Consider the following 22,960-nt stretch of genomic DNA (forward strand, 5'->3'; position numbering starts at 1 on the left):
AAAACCAATAATTTCATAAAACTTAAATGCAATTAAAATCTTTAAATTCGGTGTTGAATAGTGATATTTTGAGTGACACATTTTAAATACAGTAACTATAAATAAAATAAACCACTCAAATAATTTATTGCCACGTAATTTTGCCTTTAATTTCAATGAATGAAAGTGGCTTGCTCAAAATTTAATGCAAATAAACATTTTTTTTGGTTTCATTTTTATTATTATTTTTTTTTAGTTTAATTTTTATTATTATTTTTTTTAATGCTACAAACAGTAGCCAACGTGGAAGCGATATGAAGGTAGGTGTATTTTATTGCTATGTCGTATTTATTTATTTCACAAACCAATAATTTCATAAAACTTAATTGCAATTAAAATCTTTAAATGCGGTGTTAAATAGTGATATTTTGAGTGACACATTTTAAATACAGTAACTATAAATAAAATAAACCACTCAAATAATTTATTGCCACGTAATTTTGCCTTTAATTTCAATGAATGAAAGTGGCTTGCTCAAAATTTAATGCAAATAAACATTTTTTTTTGGTTTCATTTTTATTATTATTTTTTTTAATGCTACAAACGGTAGCCAACGTGGAAGCGATATGAAGGTAGGTTTATTTTATTGCTATGTCGTATTTATTTATTTCACAAACCAATAATTTCATAAAAGTTAATTGCAATTAAAATCTTTAAATGCGGTATTGAAAAGTGATATTTTGAGTGACACATTTTAAATACAGTAACTATAAATAAAATAAAACACTCAAATAATTTATTGCCACGTAATTTTGCCTTTAATTTCAATGAATGAAAGTGGCTTGCTCAAAATTTAATGCAAATAAACATTTTTTTTGGTTTCATTTTTATTATTATTTTTTTTAATGCTACAAACGGTAGCCAACGTGGAAGCGATATGAAGGTAGGTGTATTTTATTGCTGTGTCGTATTTATTTATTTCACAAACCAATAATTTCATAAAACTTAATTGCAATTAAAATCTTTAAATGCGGTGTTGAATAGTGATATTTTGAGTGACACATTTTAAATACAGTAACTATAAATAAAATAAAAACTCAAATAGTTTATTGCCACGTAATTTTGCCTTTAATTTCAATGAATGAAAGTGGCTTGCTCAAAATTTAATGCAAATAAACATTTTTTTTGGTTTCATTTTTATTATTATTTTTTTTAATGCTACAAACGGTAGCCAACGTGGAAGCGATATGAAGGTAGGTGTATTTTATTGCTATGTCGTATTTATTTATTTCACAAACCAATAATTTCATAAAACTTAATTGCAATTAAAATCTTTAAATGCGGTGTTGAATAGTGATATTTTGAGTGACACATTTTAAATACAGTAACTATAAATAAAATAAAAACTCAAATAGTTTATTGCCACGTAATTTTGCCTTTAATTTCAATGAATGAAAGTGGCTTGCTCAAAATTTAATGCAAATAAACATTTTTTTTGGTTTCATTTTTATTATTATTTTTTTTTAGTTTAATTTTTATTATTATTTTTTTTAATGCTACAAACGGTAGCCAACGTGGAAGCGATATGAAGGTAGGTGTATTTTATTGCTGTGTCGTATTTATTTATTTCACAAACCAATAATTTCATAAAACTTAAATGCAATTAAAATCTTTAAATTCGGTGTTGAATAGTGATATTTTGAGTGACACATTTTAAATACAGTAACTATAAATAAAATAAAAACTCAAATAATTTATTGCCACGTAATTTTGCCTTTAATTTCAATGAATGAAAGTGGCTTGCTCAAAATTTAATGCAAATAAACATTTTTTTTGGTTTCATTTTTATTATTATTTTTTTTTAGTTTAATTTTTATTATTATTTTTTTTAATGCTACAAACGGTAGCCAACGTGGAAGCGATATGAAGGTAGGTTTATTTTATTGCTGTGTCGTATTTATTTATTTCACAAACCAATAATTTCATAAAACTTAAATGCAATTAAAATCTTTAAATTCGGTATTGAATAGTGATATTTTGAGTGACACATTTTAAATACAGTAACTATAAATAAAATAAACCACTCAAATAATTTATTGCCACGAAATTTTGCCTTTAATTTCAATGAATGAAAGTGGCTTGCTCAAAATTTAATGCAAATAAACATTTTTTTTTATTTCATTTTTATTATTTTTTTTTGGTTTCATTTTTATTATTTTTTTTAATGCTACAAACGGTAGCCAACGTGGAAGCGATATGAAGGTAGGTGTATTTTATTGCTGTGTCGTATTTATTTATTTCAAAAAACCAATAATTTCATAAAACTTAATTGCAATTAAAATCTTTAAATGCGGTATTGAAAAGTGATATTTTGAGTGACACATTTTAAATACAGTAACTATAAATAAAATAAACCACTCAAATAATTTATTGCCACGAAATTTTGCCTTTAATTTCAATGAATGAAAGTGGCTTGCTCAAAATTTAATGCAAATAAACATTTTTTTTGGTTTCATGTTTATTATTATTTTTTTTAATGCTACAAACGGTAGCCAACGTGGAAGCGATATGAAGGTAGGTGTATTTTATTGCTGTGTCGTATTTATTTATTTCAAAAAACCAATAATTTCATAAAACTTAATTGCAATTAAAATCTTTAAATGCGGTATTGAAAAGTGATATTTTGAGTGACACATTTTAAATACAGTAACTATAAATAAAATAAACCACTCAAATAATTTATTGCCACGAAATTTTGCCTTTAATTTCAATGAATGAAAGTGGCTTGCTCAAAATTTAATGCAAATAAACATTTTTTTTGGTTTCATTTTTATTATTATTTTTTTTAATGCTACAAACGGTAGCCAACGTGGAAGCGATATGAAGGTAGGTGTATTTTATTGCTGTGTCGTATTTATTTATTTCACAAACCAATAATTTCATAAAACTTAAATGCAATTAAAATCTTTAAATTCGGTATTGAATAGTGATATTTTGAGTGACACATTTTAAATACAGTAACTATAAATAAAATAAACCACTCAAATAATTTATTGCCACGAAATTTTGCCTTTAATTTCAATGAATGAAAGTGGCTTGCTCAAAATTTAATGCAAATAAACATTTTTTTTTTGGTTTCATTTTTATTATTATTTTTTTTAATGCTACAAACGGTAGCCAACGTGGAAGCGATATGAAGGTAGGTGTATTTTATTGCTGTGTCGTATTTATTTATTTCACAAACCAATAATTTCATAAAACTTAAATGCAATTAAAATCTTTAAATTCGGTATTGAATAGTGATATTTTGAGTGACACATTTTAAATACAGTAACTATAAATAAAATAAACCACTCAAATAATTTATTGCCACGAAATTTTGCCTTTAATTTCAATGAATGAAAGTGGCTTGCTCAAAATTTAATGCAAATAAACATTTTTTTTTATTTCATTTTTATTATTTTTTTTTGGTTTCATTTTTATTATTTTTTTTAATGCTACAAACGGTAGCCAACGTGGAAGCGATATGAAGGTAGGTGTATTTTATTGCTGTGTCGTATTTATTTATTTCAAAAAACCAATAATTTCATAAAACTTAATTGCAATTAAAATCTTTAAATGCGGTATTGAAAAGTGATATTTTGAGTGACACATTTTAAATACAGTAACTATAAATAAAATAAACCACTCAAATAATTTATTGCCACGAAATTTTGCCTTTAATTTCAATGAATGAAAGTGGCTTGCTCAAAATTTAATGCAAATAAACATTTTTTTTGGTTTCATGTTTATTATTATTTTTTTTAATGCTACAAACGGTAGCCAACGTGGAAGCGATATGAAGGTAGGTGTATTTTATTGCTGTGTCGTATTTATTTATTTCAAAAAACCAATAATTTCATAAAACTTAATTGCAATTAAAATCTTTAAATGCGGTATTGAAAAGTGATATTTTGAGTGACACATTTTAAATACAGTAACTATAAATAAAATAAACCACTCAAATAATTTATTGCCACGAAATTTTGCCTTTAATTTCAATGAATGAAAGTGGCTTGCTCAAAATTTAATGCAAATAAACATTTTTTTTGGTTTCATTTTTATTATTATTTTTTTTAATGCTACAAACGGTAGCCAACGTGGAAGCGATATGAAGGTAGGTGTATTTTATTGCTGTGTCGTATTTATTTATTTCAAAAAACCAATAATTTCATAAAACTTAATTGCAATTAAAATCTTTAAATGCGGTATTGAAAAGTGATATTTTGAGTGACACATTTTAAATACAGTAACTATAAATAAAATAAACCACTCAAATAATTTATTGCCACGAAATTTTGCCTTTAATTTCAATGAATGAAAGTGGCTTGCTCAAAATTTAATGCAAATAAACATTTTTTTTGGTTTCATTTTTATTATTATTTTTTTTAATGCTACAAACAGTAGCCAACGCAGAAGCCATATGAAGGTAGGTGCATTTTTTTGCGTTTTATCTTGTGATGTGTTGATTTAATAGCTTGTGTGCCATATATTATACCGTATTGTGTATTCTTTATTCTGTATAATATTTGTTAAAGTCGCTTGTTGTAACTTTCCTACAAATTAATTTTTTTGTTGGTTGTGTTTTTAATTTATTTTTTAGGTCATTCAAAGTCGAATTTTTCGAAAACGGGGCATTTGCACAAACTTTCATGGTCATATCTTTGATCTAGAGGCTTTTTAAAGCAAAATGCAAAAAAAAAATTTTCAAAAATCCAGAAGTAGCTAAAGTAAAAATTTACCCAAAGGGGAATTACACACTTAAACGGGCCTTTTGGCACGTTTTGTGTCCAGTTATGGGGTTAAAAGGGCGAGACGTGGCACCCGATCACCGGGAATCACCCACTGTGTGGAAAATCAGGCAATACCAACGGCCGGTAATGCAGATAACTGGACAAGTCGCGACGTTGTGAGCAAAATAAATGTAAATTCCACACATAATTGGGATTTTTGCCCCTTTGCGACTTACGTAATTGTTGTACGAGTGTCTAAAATAAGTGGCAGACTTGCGGGAACGTTATTACGAGTGTGGGTAAAACAGAAAACTACAGTGTACAAAACATGATTTAATAAAATTTATTCGAACATTCATATAAATTAATTAATTACAAACAATTAATGAGCCGTCTCGCCGCCCCGTTGCGGTATGTGCTCATGGTCGGGGAAATAAAACCCGAAAAGTACAATTGTGAAAACACCCGTCATTAAAATGAGCCCCACTGTGGCCGTAACCGTATACAAATGAGCATAAACGTACCTGTAAACTCCAGTTAAAGTAAAACGTAAAAATTGTGTGTACTTGTGTACTTTACCTGAAATACCAGGCTGACAGTAGTGTAAAACTAATAATGGCAAAAAGAAAATTCCCTAGATCCCAATCCCGCCCTTGATTATTGTTATTATTAAGATTTGGGCGGGGATTGTGGGATTGTTCGCTGCGGGATTCTTGCGACTCTTCCCCGGGGGCTGGTCTTCGCTGGTGGATGAGACAGTGGACGACACAGTTGTCAAAAAGTCCGCAACCTTCTAGCGTTTTGGTGTCCTGTTGGAGCACCTGGCCGTTGAAGATGAGGCGCACGAGCTTATTGGAGGCCAACTCCACGTGAAAGTGGCGCCTGGAAGGCCAATTTCGATTTTTTAACAAAACCTGTTTTTTTTATCTTGTCAGGTTGGTACCAACATTGAAAGTGTTGGTGTTAATCACTTAAAAATCAAAAAATTTGGGTGAAAAACGTGATAAATCGACAGTTTTGTGCGTGTTGTGGTGCCCCTGACCCCCAATTGTCCCAGAATCCATCAGGTGAGTCCCCACAATGCCAAAAGGTAAACCTAGCCTCACTTACTTTTTAAAATCGCCTAATAGTTCCTGCAACTTGCCGTCGACCAATTTGAGGTCGTCGTTGATGTATTTAAGCTTGATTGTGATGTCGGTTTTGGGGGTGGGCCCCGCGGGGCCCCTTTCGGGGGCCCCCTCGTCCATGGCCTCCACAATGCGGCTGCGGTCGTCCTCGGAGCTCGAGCCTGGCTCGGGGGGCTTGGGGGGCTCCGCTGGACTGGTTGTGCCTACAAATGCATTTGAGATAGTTTGGGTTTTTTGGGGGGCGCACCTTCGGCTATTGTGACGGCATGCGTGTGGTTGGTGAGCCTGCGTGGCGGCCTGTGCCGGCGGCGGTCCAGCAGCCACACGGTCTGGACGTGTCTTTGCTCCGAAATGCTTGTCGTCCACCAGGCTAAAGACACTGAAACAGGGGGGCTAGTGGGGCAGTCGGCGGCATCGGGGCGCCTTACCGACTAACATTACCAACAGTGCGATAAAAAAATGCGTCACTTCATCGCCGATACCATCAATCAGGGGCATTATGCTAGAGGACGATGCGTTTTTGTCGCAATATTTTACACCAATCAAATGCACGGTGTTTTAAAGAATTGTACGAAAATTTGGCAATTAATTAATTATTTGTTCGATTAAGACGTCACTAATGCCCTAATTTCGTTGTGTTTTTCACTTTTTAAGTGTTTTTTTGACGTCTGTCACTGTCACTTGTCAAATCAACTGTCTTTTTTCACCTTGAGATGAGTTAGAGGTGACTGCCGTCAGGTGGCGCATAAAATATGTAGGTATACAAGGTGATTCAATTAAAACGGCCCGTAATCACAACAAACCAATCACAATTCGCAAAATATGGCACAATTATCGTAATGTTGATAAAATAATTAGATAATTACCTTTTTGTCGGGTGAAATTGCGTCGATTGTGAATCAATTGGACTCAAATCGGTTTGTCTGTTGTTGGTAGTTTTTTCTAGAAATTATTTGATAGTGAAATGAATCACGTGATTCGATAAACATGACTGATAAAATGTATGAAATTGTTCTGTTGTTTGTAATCGTTTTAAAATTGTTGATTGTGCGAGTTATTATACTTATCAGTGACCTTTGATTGATGGGAATTTGTTTTGTTTTTTTTTTAATGAAAAGCCCTAGAAATTATTAAATTAAAAGGATGGTAACGACAGGAAAAATAAAACATCAAAAAATCGAAACAATTGACGTTTTGCATTTTTAAGGTGTAAAAAAGTCCATAAAACTTTGTTAGAGCGAATTTGATTTTTTTTTATTTTTAACCACTAAAATTGTAGGTAAAAAAAATAAAAATTTTAAATTTTATAAAAATCTGGTAAAATACGTAAAATGAACTGTAGAATTCAATGAAGTAAAACGTTTTTTATTAGTCTTAAAATAAAAAAATAAATAAAAATAAAAAAATAAAAAATAAAAAAGTCACAAAAATGTAAACATTTTAACTTTTTTTTAATCTGTCAAAATGGATGGATTTTATCAATTTTTTTTCTCAAAATTTTGAAGTTTTTGGAGGCCGTTTTAGCATTTTTAAGTGGGAGCGGAAAATTTTAAGCAAAAAACTTTTAAATCTCGTGAAATGCTGGTACACTACGTAGAACGAGAGGAAGAATTCCGTGGAACAAACGAAAAACCATCATTATTAATTAATTCTCTAACACTTATTTAACTTTCTTTTTTGCCCAATTTATAAGTAAAAGTAAACTTTCACGACCATCTCGTCCCCTTTTAATTAATTGAACCGTCTCACAGACGTAATAAATAAAATCCGACACTTATAATGATAATGACCCCTTGAAGACCTTTTCAACTGTAGTTTCCGTTCCTTTGTTACAATCCCTTACAAATGATTAAGTCCGTGTTCAGTCACTTGAAGCGTTACATACACATCCTGTCTTGCCGACAACACTGTGAGAAAATTCCCTCGACCCTTCGTACACGCCTTACGACAAAAAAAATCAATGATTTATTTAAATGTGCCGCCTTTGGTACAATTGGTGTTACCAACCCACGTCACCAAAAATCCCTTTTACGTTTCTAGTGCTTGTGTGCTGGTTTACCCACAGATTTAGGAATAATTTAGCCTTAAAATGGGTCGTATGCACGCACCTGGGTAAGTACCCCCTTTTCCAACCCTTGATCCACCCTCTAATGTACAAAATTCGACCATTTGGGAAAAAAAACACCAAAAAAATGAGGTTATGTCACCTCGTGGTTTATCAAGTTTTTTCGTTTTTCTAGCAAAGGTATCGCCCAATCGGCGTTACCTTACCGTCGCAGTGTGCCCACGTGGCTCAAAGTGACCCCCGATGAGGTCAAAGACTACATTTTCAAGTTGGGTAAAAAAGGCCTAACTCCCTCACAAATCGGCGTGACCTTGAGGGATTCCCATGGCGTGGCTCAGGTCAGATTTGTGACTGGTAATAAAATTCTGCGCATTATGAAAGCAATGGGGCTTGCGCCTGATTTACCCGAAGACTTGTACTACTTGATTAAAAAAGCCGTAGCGATCAGGAAACACTTGGAGAGAAATCGCAAGGATAAAGACAGCAAGTTTCGCCTGATTTTGGTCGAGTCGAGGATTCACAGATTGGCCAGATATTACAAAACTAAAAATGTTTTGGCCCCCAATTGGAAGTATGAGTCTAGCACCGCTTCGGCGCTTGTGGCTTAAGGCTTGAGTATTTTTTACGAAATAAAAAAATTAAATCGATTTTTTGTGTTTTATTTTTATCCAACATTCCTCAGTTACAAATACTGTTATTAGGAGTGTAATAGTGTCTTGCTATTACGCTACGAACTTGGTATTATTAGGGTTATTACTAACATCCGGAGGTTTCTTACTGACATGCAACATCGAAATCAGCTTTAAAACGTTAAAAAAATAAAAAAAAAAGATTGGCTGGGGCGGGGTTTGAACCTGTGCCTATATCAATTTTTGGGTCTTTGATGTTATTTTTTGCAATTTTGGCTTATGTTATTGATTTAAATGCGCAAATAACGAATGTGGGACTATTTTGACTTCCGGTGTTTATAATTTTAATTTGTTTATATTAAAAAAAAGATAACTGGAGTGGGATGTGAACCCTGGTCTTGTAGAATTCAATTAACTCTGTTTGTTTTTTTTAAACCATTTCTTACAATTTTCATAATAAATGTCAGCGATTTTTAACCAAAATTTGAATATTCTGTTTGCAAGCGTCAAAAAATTGAAAAGTAACATAAAAAACAGGCTTTGGTGGATTCCAATCCACGTTTTTTGGAATTTATTGAAAAATTTTGATTATCGATTCTTTTTTTTTTTTAATTTTAAACACGCCTTAGTGTTGTGTTGATCTGTTTTCCAGATAAAATTAATAAAAATAAACCGGGCTCGTGCAGGATTCGAACCTGCGTCCTCCGAAGTTCAAATTTTTAGGCCGGCGCTCTAACCACCTGAGCTAACGAGCCATTCCTTGATTTATTTATTAATCCAAAAAGTTAACTTTTAATTAGGTCATTGCCGCAATTTTTTATTTCCATCATTTAATAAAAATGTAAACACAATTATTCGTCCCAGATGAAAAAAAATTCCAAATATTCAAGTAAAATACCAAAAAACATGAGTTCAAAGCCCGCCCAAGCCAATTTTTTTTTTAATTTTAAACGGCAAAAAACTGACGAGGGAGAGAAAATACTAAAATGTATCATTTTCGAATAGCGATGATATTTTACGTAAAACACAATGATGATCAGAGTTAAATATTTAGCCACTCATTTAACTGGAATTCCGAAAAACGTGAGTTCGAATCCCGGCAAAGTCAGTTTTTTTTCTTGTTTTTTTTTCTTTTAATGCGACGCATTAGACAAAAGGCATAAAATTTGAGCCAAATTGATTTATTTTTTCCTTCCTGACAGTGTGGCAGATGAAATAATTAGAAAGTCGAAATAATTAATGTGCAAATGACAATATATAAACGATTAAGATTTTGAACAAATTATTGGGCAGTCAGTTATTTAATCTATTTAAAAAAATCCTGACCTGACAAAATCAATAAAAAAAAAATTTTTTATTCTCAAAAATTAATTACAACTCGTCTCGATCATCCTTGGGATTCCCCTTCCTATCATAATTCTTCAACTCTTTGGTCGCCTTCTTCGCCACAAACTTGACAACTTCCTCGGCACTCCTCTCCCCCTCGTACACCACCGGCCCCCTTTTCCTGTTCTTGGCCAACCAGAAAATATTCGGTATCCCTTTCTCGTTGAACACTTCAGGCACTTGATTCTCCACGGCATCCATTCGGACAAAAGCCACATCTTCGTGCTCCAAAAGCTCGGCAACTTCACGCAAAACCGGAACAAACTTCTGGCATTTGAGACTCCACGGAGTGTACAAATCGAGAAGCGTGTCTTTGCCGTTGTTGGTCACCGTGTGGTTGAAGTTCTGGGTGACGGCAATGATCACAGGACCGTCGTTTTCCTTGGGGATGGGTTTGGAGCGATAGTAGGGAGTCAGTTTCCGGTTGATGAAGTTCTGGACGAAGTTATCAAAAGTTGAGGTGGTGAAAGGTTCCACCATGACGTATTTTTGGTTCTCGAGGTCAAATGCCACAACCAGGGGGTTAGTGGGGGTGAGGTTATCGGTCCGGAGGTCGGAAATTTCGTCTTCGAAATCGTCGGTAGCACTTGTGGCGATTTTGACGAAGTTTTGGTACTTATGGGCGATTTTAATCAAACGATAGCGCCAGTAATTTAATTCGGTACCACCGGAGTGATAGTCGATTGTGTGGTAGACGATGACCAAAGGGTTGGGAAAATCGTGTCGATTGTTGGGCGTTCTGTGGCCAATTAAACCGTGGTAGTTCCGTGTAATAAAATTTTTTATCTCCCCAATGATACTCCTCCCTGTGAAAAGTACCCGTTCTGGTTCATACTGATTGTGGAGACTTTTTGGCCGAAAAACCACAATCCCATTACTAACACCTTGCTTCAAAATCACCTTCTCACAACTAGAGTACGCAAAAATCATACTCTCTTTCATCTCCTCCGCGACACGGAAAAAAATCCTCCGTAGCTTCGTCTCCTCTTCGAAAAAACCCACAACAATTACATCATCCTGCCCTTCAATAAACTGCCGAAAGTGCTCAAAATCCACCAACTCGACCGGATTTGGCACCACTTGAACGCGCATAAATTTCACAATACTGCGGGCATCTCTAGACCCGGTGTACTCCTTGACGAAGCTTCCGTTACGGTAGAAGTGGAACACGGGAAAGGGGTAGGTGATGTTTTTTTGGGTACATGTCGTGCGACCCCTTCCAGAACAGTCGATTTTTGCGAGAGTTACGGGGATTTGGTTGGTGGATAGAATGTGGGCGGCGCGTGCGAAATGGGGGCGGGTCTTTTGGCACATGCCGCTCCACGGAATGAAGAACTGGACGAGCAGGGTGGGGTTGAGGCGGAGCTGGCGGTGGAAGTTGGTGTCGGATAGGCTGAGGACGTGCGCGTCGGAGGGATGGGCGGGACGGATGTGCTGGAGGAGGAGGAGCAAGAGGAGGGGCCACATGACGGGAATTTTGACGTTTCGAACTGATTTTGAGGTTATTGTCATGTCACCCAAAAATTAAAAAAATAAAATAAAAATACCAAAATACTTTGGGTCTAACTTGCCGTATTCTTAGTAAAATAAAGGAAGAAGAAAAAATAAAAAAACTGATTTTGATTGTGTAAAGGAAAAAAAAACGAAAAAAAAAACTGATTTTGCCAGGATTCGAACTCGCGTTTTTCGAGTATGTCCGTTTAGATATCGCTTTTTTCGATTTTTTGGGTTTCTAAAACGCACGTTCCTTATCAATTCGCAACCTTTGCCCCAACCATTCACATTTAGGGTCACTAAAACCATAAATTGGGTCAAACACTCGAAATTTTATCGCTACAATAAAAACTTATTACATGACACTCGTAAAAAACCCAAGTATATCGTAAAACAAAGCCGCATCAAATGGAATTTCTTGTTTACATTATTGAGATGAGAGGTAAAAACAATACAAAAGAATAATTTGTTGTCGCTGCATGGTACGGTTGTGTGACCTTGATATTGTATTAAGTAATCGCTAATTCACTAAACACATTTTTTGTAAAAAACGGCCATAAATCACCGTAACGAGTGCGTTAACACTGATGGTTAATAATCTAATAACTCGATTTTTACGGATTTCTAGCAATTACAACTTCCGATACTTTCATTTCCAATGACACACTTTTCTCGATTTTTTTTCCGGTTGAATGACCTCGAAAAAGTAAATTTTGCATCAGCAAGGTCATAATTTGTTATCAACCCTTGATGCATCAAGCAATCGTGTGTCAATTTTTCGAAAAAAACGTCAGTGTTGCCACACTAGACCCGTAAGTACAAAAAACACTTTTACGATTATTCGTAGTTTTTTTGGGGCAAAAACGCCTCCACAAACCACAGTTCCACTCGTTTTAATTTTGCATAGTTTCAAGGCCTTTTGGGTGCACCTGCACCCAAAGCCTCAATCTGGAACGTAAATAAAAAGGCTTGGGGGTGTTTTGTGAAGTGCGAAACGTCGCATTCGCGTCATTTGGTGACTCACTGTCGGAAAAATGTGCCAATTATCTCGAAATTCCTCAAAATTATCTCAGGAATTTTGGTGTGAATGGGGGGTTTTTGGTGTGTGGTTGGTAGCGCACGTCCCCCTCTCCCGTCACTAGTGTGCATAACATGGCGTCTTTACCGTGGCAGTTGTGTTGTGATTGCGTTAAAAATCCCGTTTTTTGCACTTAAAATCGAGTTATTTCCGGCGGAAAAGCGTCCCGGGACCGGAAGTGGCGTGCATGTGTGCAAGTGCGCCCCCTTTGAGGATATTCCAGTGTTTGGTGTATGTGTGACGTTTGTCCGGATTTCTCCACAATTTATTAGAAAGTTTATTCGCAAACGTAGGTCCAATTTATTGTTTGGGGTGTTTTTGGGGTCGGGACACACCCATTTCGGGGGTCTTGTGTCCCCAAAATTAATCTAGGGCACGGATTTGGCGTGCGTTGGAATATATCGAAGGCGGCGGTGAAGGGTGTGACAAAATGGGTATCAAAACAATGGATTGATAACGTGATAAGATTGGAGAGGTCAAGGATCGAATTTAAAGGGTGAAAGTTTGTTGACATGCAAATCGATCAAAGTGGCTGGGGATAAAAAAACAAAAATTTATTATTGTTCCTAAGGTGGCCATGAAAAATTATGCCAAAAACAATTGATTGAGACATACAATTACTTTAATAATCAGTTTGGCTATGAAAAATTTGACGTTTTTGTTAAATTTTTTGATCTGACAAGCTCTAGTTTGTGGGAAAGTGAAATAACTTAATGCTGATAATTGAATTATTTTCGCTTAAAAATGCGTTAAAACAAAAATTAATCAGGTGGCCATGAATTTGTCATGAAATCTACGCTTCCATCAATTATTTTGGTTTAAAAATTGAAGAATTTATCTAAGTTTATGTTTTTTTTTATTCTAACATAGTTAGCCATGAAAAATTGTGTCAAAAACAATTGAATAAACTGTTATAAAAATCAAGTGGGCGCGGTAAATTTGGTAAAAACCGGAATTTTGTCGTAAAAGTTATAATAAATAATCAGCTTGGCCAGGAAAATTTGGCATTTCCATCTAAATTTTTTGATCTAACAAGCTGTTTTTAGATGGATAATACATTTTTGTCTAATTTTTTAATTAACAAAAGATTCACTAATCTTTGGACACTAAAACGAAATTAATTAGGTGGCCATGAATTAGTCTTAAAAAAATCTGCGTGGCCATGAAAAATTTTACATTTCTATCAAATGTTTTGGTTTAAATACCGAAGAATTTATCAAAATTTATGGTTTTTGTTTCTATTTTTATAATTTTATAACTAAACAAAAAATCTAATTTTTAGTCGTTTTTCTATAAATTTGGTGTCACAGTAAGGCAAACAAATTAAACTGTGTGTTTGTTATTTTTGCTCAAAATTGGATGAAACAGTGTTTTTCTGTTTTGTTTAGGTGGCTATGAATTTGTTTTGTAAAAAATCTCCGTGGCCATGAAAAGTTTAACATTCCTATCAAAAATTTTAGTTATAAATTCCAGAATTTATCTAAATTTATATGGTTTTTTGATTCTATTTTTGGTTAGGTAACAATTTGGTACTCCGTTGGCCATGAAAAATTGAATTACATATTGAAATATATATTTTTTTTAAATCACAGTTGGCTGCTAATTGCCGGTTAGTATCTGAAAATAGTCGACCTTCTAAAATCTAAATAATTAGTTTTGTCTTTTTTTATAACTATTCCTAAGTAGAAGAAATCAAATTAAAAAAATATCTGAAAAAGGCAGTGATTTCCTAATTGGCTATGAAAAATTTACAAAAAATTGTAAGATACTGAAGTTCAACTATAATGGAAATAATTAAAGGGGAACTACTCAAACGAGTGTTCAAATGAAATAAAAACAAAAAGATTTATGAATTGTTTTAATTAAACCATGACATTACCTTACAGTGGCAAAAAGTAAAAAAAAACTGTTTTTTAATTAAAAAATAAAATGCCAACCAGAATTAGAGACTGTTTTTATTTTATTTTTAAACGTTTTTATTTTTAAAGTATTCAAATTAATTTATATTGTGGCTAAGGTCATCACAAACTTGCGATGTTTGTGTCACGCGTTTTTAATGTTAATTTTCTGATAATAATACTGTTGAATTTAAAAAAAAAACTGATGTGTAAGGTAATGATAATTTAGGAGCAAAACAACTAATTTTTCTTTAAAAAAACAATTACAAATTTAGCAAGAAAAGGTTTGAAAAGTTCTTTAAAAATTTAAAATTTCGTATTTATCGTTGCATTAATTGTCAAATTATTGCACGTTATCTTATCTCTGGTTTTGTATTATGTGGAAAAATTCTGTTTCAAAAAATGAATCAAGTAGTCACGACATTTGTGATTCACTTATTTTTGGTTGAAATTTTGCTAAAAATAAATTTGATGTCACAATGGGCCAAAAAAAACTGTCACCAATTACGTGTTTATAGAAAAACAGGATTCGGTTAAAAATAATTGATTGAAATAAATTCTCAAACATTCTTGACCTCCGAGCCTTCTTTATCTCAAATTATGCGGAAATGAAACATTTTTCCGACCATTGTGATAAGAAATGGTTCTTCAGGTCTGTGATACCGACAATGGAATGACGTATTCGAAATGAGCGAAGTACAACAACAACCCATGGCGGCCCACGTAAAACGGCCAAAATTCGTTGGGTGTAAAGATACAACAGTACCATCAGTCCATGGACGACCCAACAACCATCTCAATAACAAGATCAGACTAAGCAATCATCAAAGGAATTTGAGTTTGGACTTTAGGTAATAAAGTACTGAACAGAAATAGAAACTTAATCAAACCAGCTGTGAAACAAAAGCGCATTATATTAATAATTTGTTTTCTCGAGCGCGGCCTACTACTCGTTTCCGATTTACTCAACAATCTCTACCTACATATATTTTGTAAATAAATAAGATTTCACTTGTGTGTGTGTCTGTCGAAAGTGTTTGCCTAATTACAACCTAATTAGTTAATTAAAACGAGGAAAAAATCGTGCTTAAGCGAGTGATTGTGGGGCGTTTAAAAACGCACGAGTGACCCAACAATTTTTTTTATTTATTTTTTTTTTTCGAAAAAAAAAAACGCGTTGGTGCGAGTGAGTCAACTATTTTTTATAGTTTTTTTTCTGTAATTTAGAGACGAAAAATGTTTTTTTTTAGGTCGATGGGTATTTTGCTCCCTCCTGTCGCCCAGATAACGTCTTCCACCTCCCCCCACCTCACCCTTCACCATCGCAATCGCAGTCTTGATTCGGCCCTTCAGCGTATTCCCGAAGTGGACGTTACACCAAGTCCCGAATGTGAACCGACTGTTGTTGTAGTTGTACCACCGATAGTCGACCCCAAAACAACACGTGATGAACTTGCCAGTTTGGGGTCGGATGATTCGGGTATATTGTGTGGAAGTGATTCGGGTTCAAGCGATACAAGTACAACAACGCGTGAATCAAGCGTTGACGAGACGAAAGCCGAGTGTTGTATAACACCAACAACAACACTATCACAATCCAATGAAACGAGTAAAGGATTTGGAATGTTGAGATTATTGGAGAGTAAAGTGTTTGATGTGTCAATGGCAATGCATTATCTGTTTAAAAGTAAAGAACCAGGTGTGCAAAGTTATATAGCGAATAAGATGTTTAGTTTTGATGATGGAGAAGTGGATTTTTATTTGCCACAATTGGTTTGTATGTATATACAAATGCACGACGTGGCTGAAGTTATACATCCGTATCTTATACATAGGTAAGGACGAGCGTAGTGAGTGACTCAAAGTTAAAAGTTGAACATCTGATGTTTTTCTACCCTTTCTACATCAATTTTACGGTTCATATATACAAATTATGATTTTTTTTAACTATGTACCCCTATACCCCTTTTCTCAGATGTGGAAAAGAGATAAAAATTTGTTATTATATTTTTTTTGACTTCCTGCTAGTTGAAATAAAGACATATTTGAGCCTTTTGTTGCAAAAACTTGTTAAAATACCCCTTTTTGCGATTCTAAAATGCCCAAAATTATCCCTTCTTCCCTGTTTGAATGTCGGAATGAGATATTTATGATTTAGTTTTTTGGATAAAATGACCAAAAACCCCCGTGTACCCCTTTCAGGTGTAGAAAATCGATCGACTTTTCGCTAAAATGTGCCTGGCTTTTGGACGCCTATAGTTCTGATGCTTCAGTACCATCGAAAAAGAAACCACTCGGCATCAAACTTCGTAATCTTATACTTTCCGACGAACTTCGACCCAAAGACCATAAAACACCCATCATGGTCTCTACCACCTTTAGCACTCTACATTCAACAACTACGAAAAAATCACATCAACGTTCACAAAGCGACGCTTCAGCCCTTGGTACACGACGCCCTTCAACCACCGACAAACGCCTCTGTATGGGCGACCTCACCTCCGGTCGTGCCTTTGACAACGGATGCACATGTTTCGACAGTTGCAGAGGCGTCGTCAATGACCTACGAGGCAAAAAGACTGAATGCACGTGCTCGGTAAGGGGTACCCCTTTTCAGAAAATGTTAATTTCGGTCCCCAGGCTTAAAATACAAGTCCTACCCCTTTTAGAAAATCCCGACCCCTTTTAGAAAATCCCGACCCCTTTTAGAAACTGACGACCCCTTTTCTAAAAATGCGTTTTTAGGCTCCTAGACTCGCCCCCGAGCTTGAATTTATGAAAGCGCTGATTTCAATCGGTAAATTACTGTCTTCTATACCGACCAAGGAAGCAAAAACTACAAGATTAGTAGCGGAATTAACGACACTTAATTTGAATTTGCCGGCTCGTGTTTGGTTACCCCTAGCAACGACCCCACATCACATTGTTAGGATACCGCCACAAGTTGGCGCCGTCTTAAATTCCAAAGATAAGGCACCTTATATTATCTATGTCGAAGTGGTGGAAGTTGATGATTTGCATACGTCAATTGTTACACCAAAAATATGGCCAACGTTACGTCACACAAAATCTGAGGAAAATTTAGGTGATACGACCTCATTATCGGCGTTTAGTATGTGTGGGGGTTTGTGTGATGATACTGACCCCGATTGGAGTCAGGAGGATGATGAAATATCGCAACAGGTAATTTTTGGTTTACAGCACGAGGCAAGTGAGTGCCTCAAACTATATATTTTTTTTCAGTATACGCAATTGAAACGTATAGCTGATCGCGATACGTTGTCGCAAATGTCACAAGAATCGAGTGATTCGAGGGAACCCCCGATGTGGATAGCAGCCGGGGAAATACGCAGACGTTTGTCTGATTCAATTCATGAGGAAAAAAATAAACAGTTCACCCATGATCCTCAGGATCCTTCTGCCGCAGTGCTGAAGGAACCATGGCATGATAAGGAGAGACGTATTCGTGAATGTAGCCCATATGGGCATTTGACATCATGGACGCTACTGTCAGTGATAGTGAAATGTGGCGATGATTTGCGTCAGGAATTAATGGCATCGCAACTTTTACAAATGTTCCAGAAAATATGGGAGATGGAACATGTACCATTATGGGTGCACCCATATCGCATACTTTGTCTATCAAATGATAGTGGGTTGATTGAACCCATTTTGAATACTGTCTCACTCCATCAAATCAAAAAACATCGACAATTGTCACTGTTGGAGTACTTTATCAATGAGTATGGACCAATAACGTGTGAGGAATTTTTGACAGCTCAGAAAAATTTCGTACAAAGTTGTGCCGCCTATTGTCTCTTTTGTTATTTGATACAAGTGAAAGATCGACATAATGGAAATATTTTGTTGAAAAGTGATGGTCATTTAATTCATATCGATTTCGGTTTTATACTGAGTATGTCACCGAAAAATTTAGGATTCGAAACGTCGCCGTTTAAATTAACGGCTGAGTTTGTTGAAGTCATGGGTGGTGATCAGTCGGATATGTTTGAGTATTTTAAGATTTTAATTTTGCAAGGATTGGTCGCTGCAAGGAAACATATGGATATGATTGTTCCATTGGTCGAGATTATGAGATCAGGTAGGTTTTTTTTCAAAAACTTATATTTTCCAAACGGTGCATCGTACGTGAATAATTCTTTCATTTTTGGATTCAGCGGGTCGTTTTACGTAAGAAAAGATGTCGGTTTTAAGTTTATTCGGGTGAAGTAGGTTTGACTGTAGTTTGTTGAATTTTGGGAAATGTTATTTTTTGACTTTAAATTCAGTTTTTGTGGGTTGTTTTACGACGTACACATTTTTTTTTCTTTAAAATTCGGTTCTTTTACGGTAAAAATAGCTGAACTAAGAATTTTCTTGTCATACCGGGTGACCACAATTTTGCGGCCACCTGCATATCTCGGTTAAAAATGGCGCTAGAGCCGTCAAATTTTCTCTGTACAGTGTGTTTTTAACCTTGTTTCAGGTTCGCAATTGCCGTGTTTTAAATCGGGCGCAGCGACTGTCCAGAATTTGAAGAACCGTTTCCACATGAGTATGACCGAGGAGCAGTTACAACTCGAAGTGAATCGTATGGTGGAAGTCAGTATTCACTCACTATCAACGAAACTTTACGACGGTTTTCAATATTTCACAAACGGGATACTTTAAAAAAATGCTCAATTATATCATAAACACCATGTATAATAATTTTAGTGCGAAATAAAGTGATCTGATTTGCCATGTGAGTGAAGAATACTCAGCGGCCAAAGTGTGGAAGCAAAAAAACTTTGTATATATAACATTCCATTTGTACAGTTGTTTTTTAAAAATCTAGTGTTTTTTGTAAATATCTACGTAAAGTTTTAGTGTTGGCTAGATAATTCACGTTATCCATCCATTTTTAAATAAAAGTAATATATAAGTATATATTGTATAAATACATGACTGAAATTATATAAATGAAATGCAAAAAGACTGATGTCAGCAGTAGGCTTTTTGCAGGTGTTATTACTTTTTTTTTCTTGAGTTGGAAACCAATCAAAACTGTGCATGTTTTATTATGAAATTTTTGAATATTGTATTTTATTATATTATCTATGAATTGTATTTCAAATAAACGATAAATTAATAAACGATCACACTATTTTTCTATAACCAGTAAAACGGATACAAGCAAGAGGGTAAGTAACATTATACAGAAGTCGGTTTAACGTTTAACGAGCATAATGTTTGCCAAAACGAGTGAGCGCAAAAATTTCGAGGAAAAAAAATGGTGAAAAGGGTAATTACAGAAACCTGTAATGTAATAAAATTTATTTATCAAAATCTAACAAAAACCACATAGAGCGCGCCTCCACTGCTTCCCTTCGTACAATTCGTTTCTTATCATCGATTACTTGTCCTAAAACCTTTAAAACGTCATTTTTGTGAGGCAAAAGCATAAAAATTGGAAACTTAGAAGTGACTTCTTGTAAACACTGGAGGGCCAAAATTCGCACTTTCTGAAACAAAAATTAGCAAAAAAACCTGTTTTATTTTAACTAATTACCATAGATTTATCATAAGTTGCTAATTTGAGAAATCTTGCCAAAAAAATCCCCAAATTTTCCTCAATAACTTGTTCCTTAGTTGTGATAAAATCGCGAATTAATCGCAAAATTACAATGAGAATCTCATGATTGGTGGTGTGGTCAAGACACGAAATAATTAATTTCGAAATCTACAAAATTAAATTAATTGGTTAAATTCAATTTGAAATTATTACTTTTCTAAATTGGACTAAAACGGCCGGTTTTGGTGCGAACTCTAGTAAATATCCAAGGCCTGATAAATACGAATTCTTGTCTGGACTGTAATTCGCACTTAATTTATTCGTAACTATCGTAAAAAACTTCTGCTGGTACAAAAATCTACAAGTTATTTAATTAAAATTATTTAAGTGCTAAATTATCAACTTACGCAACATTGCAATGACTTTTGGTACTTAAAGACTCCGAATTGGACATAATTGTGCGAAAACACGGAGCTATACTTTCATCTTTATCCAAATAATCGATTAACTAAGGCGGAAAATTAATTAATTAACGACTGAGCTAACGCAATTAATTGCCTACTTTTGTGGTCCAGAATGTGCCTAATTCGTGATTACGCATAATTAAGGCCTTGGTGAGCCATGACGTAAGAATGGGGTCGGTTTTAGTGTCAACCCGTTCCAAAAATTCCCTAATTACATCATCTACAATTAATTGTAATAATTAATTAAAACACGGAATTAAATTACCATTGGGACATTTGTTCAAAATATTTGCAACCAGTTCTATAGCTGCGTTACGTCTCAAATTATCCCTCTCCCTAATTATAAATTCAATTAATTCGCTTAAAATTTCGTAATTAATTACAACATCGCGCCTTAAACAAGTCAAGATCCCGCTTAGTAAAAAAATATCCTCAATCTTAATTCGACTTAATTCGTTTCGAATCATTTCATTTTGTTTTTCGCTCGACATTCGACCAATCACAATTTTCAAAACAAATGCAATCGTTTCGTGACACGTATCACCAGTCAAAGCCATCTCGATCAACACATGGGTGATATTTTGTGCGTTTAAAACGTCAAAAATCGCGTCACAATCGTCAAATTTGATTAAAACTTTTTGTAATGTTTTTATTGCACAATTTTTCAAAATTAAATCGATTAAATGGGCCGTGAAAAATTTTTGATTTGCCAAAGTCACACACAAGGCGTCTAGAAAACATGGAGTATAGTTTTCTGTATTACCGACCACGTGCGTAGCCACTTCGTTCGGGTAATCCCGTGCTAAAGCTTCAAGACATTGTAAGACAGCGCCTTCTTGTGGCACTTGTAACAACTTGACGTAGTTTTGGTAAAGTAAAAGTCGGATTTTTTCGGGTAGTTTCGGCGAAATGTCACGTAAACAATCAAAAGCGATTGGTGAGTCAGATTTTACAAGTAAAACCGGTACTTCCCCGAGATTTTCTAAATCGCTGGCAAGTGCATACAAGTCGGTTAGTAGGCGCAAAAATGGTGTTTTTTCAGCCGTTGTGTTGGCTATATTATACATGTTTGTTAATATGGGGACGGTTTCACGCGCTACGAGGTTGGCAACGCTGTCCGATGCGTTGGCAACACTGATTATCAAACGTGCCGACGGTTGGAATAATTTTGAGTCGGGTAAAAAATTTCCTTTGATTGTATCGCAGATATCTTTGACCGTTTCTGTCAAATTTGGGTCACGTGTGTGCTTAATAACAGCTGTCATTGTTGTTAAACAGGCTTTTTCAATTGCTGGATTTGTCGTTTGGAACAGTTCTTTTTGTATGAGTGGCCATACTGTGGTTGGTGAAATATCAAAAGTAACAAATGATAGTTCCTACAAGTTTGGTGTTTAGTCTGCGGTCCGCTACAAAAAAAACCACTTACAATAAGTCGTAACGAATCCAATTTAGCAATTTCAAGCGAAGAATCGAATTTTTCTAACGCTAATTGAAGGGAGAATTCGGCAAATTGTGGAACGGCAACGAGGCAAAAGGCGAGCTTTTCAGCGAGGGTATTTCGAGTTATGCCCTGTAAAAAATTATTATTGATTGTCGTTTAATGGGGACAAAGTGGGCACGTTTTCGTCCTGTGGCGGAGCCCTAAAATCAACAGGGAAATAACACGCCAGGATTTCGAAAGCGTCCTCAGCCAGGTGCCCCAATTTGACTTTTCGTAAAAATTTCGGAAACCAATCAAAGAGAAAAATCAGGTTTTTGGGGCTGCGTTCGCCATCAACCGCCGAAATAACACCGTAGACAAAGTCGGGCCCCATTTCATCCAATTCTGGAAAAAAGACTGATATTGAATTTTAAAAGGGGGCCCAAACCTGGCCAAAATTTCTCCAAACAAGTCTCGAAAATTTGATAAATTGCTAATCTGTCGTTTTCTTGTTGTTGTTGGCACGAGACATTGTGGAAGAGTTGGACGAGAAAAGGGCCAGGGCCCCCTTTCGGGGCCCCCTCGCACCGAATTAAGGCGAGAAAACCGCGCAAAACGGCCGGTAACACCTAAAATCGCCCTCAGTTAAAAAACAGTAGCCCCTGGACTGACATACAAAATGATTGTCCTTAAGCCGGTCCGTGTAAAACTGATTTAAAAATTTTAATTGATTTTCGTCCAAAACATCGGGGGGCAAAGTCTCGACGACACGTGTCAACACCCACATGCCCAGCTCGCGCCCCTTGGGGCTCGTATCGATAAGGAGCCCCCCTAGGTCCTCGACAAGGCGTAACAAGGTCACTTGACCCGATTCAAGTGCTGAAAGTTGAGGTTATGTCACAATGTGGGGCCACTTGTACGTACCTTGGGCCAATTCGTGGCATTTTTCGGCAAATTCTTGGTCATCTATTGTAACATTTTCGAAATTTTTGGCCAAATTCGAAGCCATCATAACCAAACTTTTTGACAGATGATAATTGACCACGCATGCCCCAAATAACCTACTATAACCTTCATTTTCAAATTTCAAAAAA

The 22,960-nt window shown here is 35.1% G+C and overlaps 5 protein-coding genes and 1 non-coding gene across 9 annotated transcripts; 2 read left to right on the plus strand and 4 right to left on the minus strand.

The window, feature by feature from the left end:
- Positions 1–5,071: 5,071 nt before the first annotated feature.
- On the minus strand, positions 5,072–6,866 carry LOC659606 (transmembrane and ubiquitin-like domain-containing protein 1). Of its 2 annotated transcripts, XM_064358066.1 has the most exons (6): positions 6,745–6,866; positions 6,307–6,606; positions 6,126–6,257; positions 5,862–6,081; positions 5,331–5,633; positions 5,072–5,275 (listed from the first exon to the last, which is right to left on the minus strand). In XM_064358066.1, the coding sequence occupies exons 2-6, from the start codon at positions 6,374–6,376 to the stop codon at positions 5,134–5,136; spliced, it is 867 nt and encodes a 288-aa protein (XP_064214136.1). In that variant the 5' UTR covers positions 6,377–6,606; positions 6,745–6,866; the 3' UTR covers positions 5,072–5,133. The 2 variants fall into 2 exon arrangements, with proteins under 2 accessions (XP_064214136.1, XP_064214135.1); XM_064358065.1 differs by lacking the exon at positions 6,745–6,866 and having other exon boundaries at positions 6,307–6,728.
- Positions 5,662–19,566, plus strand: fwd (four wheel drive). Of its 3 annotated transcripts, XM_967728.4 has the most exons (7): positions 12,569–12,819; positions 15,081–15,279; positions 15,679–16,263; positions 16,631–17,024; positions 17,174–17,611; positions 17,672–18,530; positions 18,915–19,566. In XM_967728.4, the coding sequence occupies exons 2-7, from the start codon at positions 15,116–15,118 to the stop codon at positions 19,097–19,099; spliced, it is 2,625 nt and encodes an 874-aa protein (XP_972821.1). In that variant the 5' UTR covers positions 12,569–12,819; positions 15,081–15,115; the 3' UTR covers positions 19,100–19,566. The 3 variants fall into 3 exon arrangements, with proteins under 3 accessions (XP_064214134.1, XP_015839476.1, XP_972821.1); XM_015983990.2 differs by having other exon boundaries at positions 12,567–12,819; positions 17,174–18,530; XM_064358064.1 differs by lacking the exons at positions 12,569–12,819; positions 15,081–15,279 and adding an exon at positions 5,662–5,818 and having other exon boundaries at positions 17,174–18,530.
- Positions 7,830–8,590, plus strand: LOC661667 (ribosomal protein S13). The gene is made up of 2 exons (XM_967816.4): positions 7,830–7,990; positions 8,119–8,590. Exons 1-2 carry the CDS (start codon positions 7,968–7,970, stop codon positions 8,549–8,551), a joined length of 456 nt encoding a protein of 151 aa, XP_972909.1. The 5' UTR covers positions 7,830–7,967; the 3' UTR covers positions 8,552–8,590.
- TRNAF-AAA (transfer RNA phenylalanine (anticodon AAA)) lies at positions 9,247–9,327 on the minus strand. Its single transcript is given in 2 exon segments — positions 9,247–9,282; positions 9,290–9,327. It is a non-coding gene; the product is annotated as a tRNA-Phe (tRNA).
- Positions 9,908–11,491, minus strand: LOC661620 (protein disulfide-isomerase A3). Its single transcript, XM_967770.5, has one exon. The coding sequence runs from the start codon at positions 11,468–11,470 to the stop codon at positions 9,944–9,946; it is 1,527 nt and encodes a 508-aa protein (XP_972863.3). The 5' UTR covers positions 11,471–11,491; the 3' UTR covers positions 9,908–9,943.
- A 163-nt stretch (positions 19,567–19,729) lies between the features above and the next one.
- Mms19 lies at positions 19,730–22,947 on the minus strand. The gene is made up of 11 exons (XM_008200487.3): positions 22,791–22,947; positions 22,543–22,745; positions 22,315–22,495; positions 22,066–22,271; positions 21,873–22,016; positions 20,712–21,822; positions 20,545–20,666; positions 20,390–20,490; positions 20,196–20,340; positions 19,980–20,150; positions 19,730–19,932 (listed from the first exon to the last, which is right to left on the minus strand). The coding sequence occupies exons 1-11, from the start codon at positions 22,876–22,878 to the stop codon at positions 19,744–19,746; spliced, it is 2,661 nt and encodes an 886-aa protein (XP_008198709.1). The 5' UTR covers positions 22,879–22,947; the 3' UTR covers positions 19,730–19,743.
- Positions 22,948–22,960: the final 13 nt, after the last annotated feature.

The sequence above is a fragment of the Tribolium castaneum genome, chromosome 7, assembly GCF_031307605.1.
Source record: "Tribolium castaneum strain GA2 chromosome 7, icTriCast1.1, whole genome shotgun sequence".
Lineage (NCBI taxonomy): Eukaryota > Metazoa > Arthropoda > Insecta > Coleoptera > Tenebrionidae > Tribolium > Tribolium castaneum.

Coding starts and splice junctions, on each gene's coding strand:
- LOC659606 (XM_064358066.1), bottom strand. CDS start 6,376: ATGCCCCTGATTGATGGTATCGGCGATGAAGTGACGCATTTTTTTATC. Junction 6,082..6,125: donor TGCCGTCACAATAGCCGAAG/GTGCGCCCCCCA, acceptor ATGCATTTGTAG/GCACAACCAGTCCAGCGGAG. Junction 5,634..5,861: donor CTATTAGGCGATTTTAAAAA/GTAAGTGAGGCT, acceptor TTGGCCTTCCAG/GCGCCACTTTCACGTGGAGT.
- LOC661667 (XM_967816.4), top strand. CDS start 7,968: ATGGGTCGTATGCACGCACCTGG. Junction 7,991..8,118: donor GGTCGTATGCACGCACCTGG/GTAAGTACCCCC, acceptor TCGTTTTTCTAG/CAAAGGTATCGCCCAATCGG.
- LOC661620 (XM_967770.5), bottom strand. CDS start 11,470: ATGACAATAACCTCAAAATCAGTTCGAAACGTCAAAATTCCCGTCATG.
- fwd (XM_015983990.2), top strand. CDS start 15,116: ATGAGCGAAGTACAACAACAACCCATGGCGGCCCACGTAAAACGGCCA. Junction 15,280..15,678: donor AATTTGAGTTTGGACTTTAG/GTAATAAAGTAC, acceptor GTTTTTTTTTAG/GTCGATGGGTATTTTGCTCC. Junction 17,025..17,173: donor AGACTGAATGCACGTGCTCG/GTAAGGGGTACC, acceptor ATGCGTTTTTAG/GCTCCTAGACTCGCCCCCGA.
- Mms19 (XM_008200487.3), bottom strand. CDS start 22,878: ATGATGGCTTCGAATTTGGCCAAAAATTTCGAAAATGTTACAATAGAT. Junction 20,491..20,544: donor GCACATTCTGGACCACAAAA/GTAGGCAATTAA, acceptor TTTCCGCCTTAG/TTAATCGATTATTTGGATAA. Junction 20,151..20,195: donor TTTTAGTCCAATTTAGAAAA/GTAATAATTTCA, acceptor TTAATTTTGTAG/ATTTCGAAATTAATTATTTC.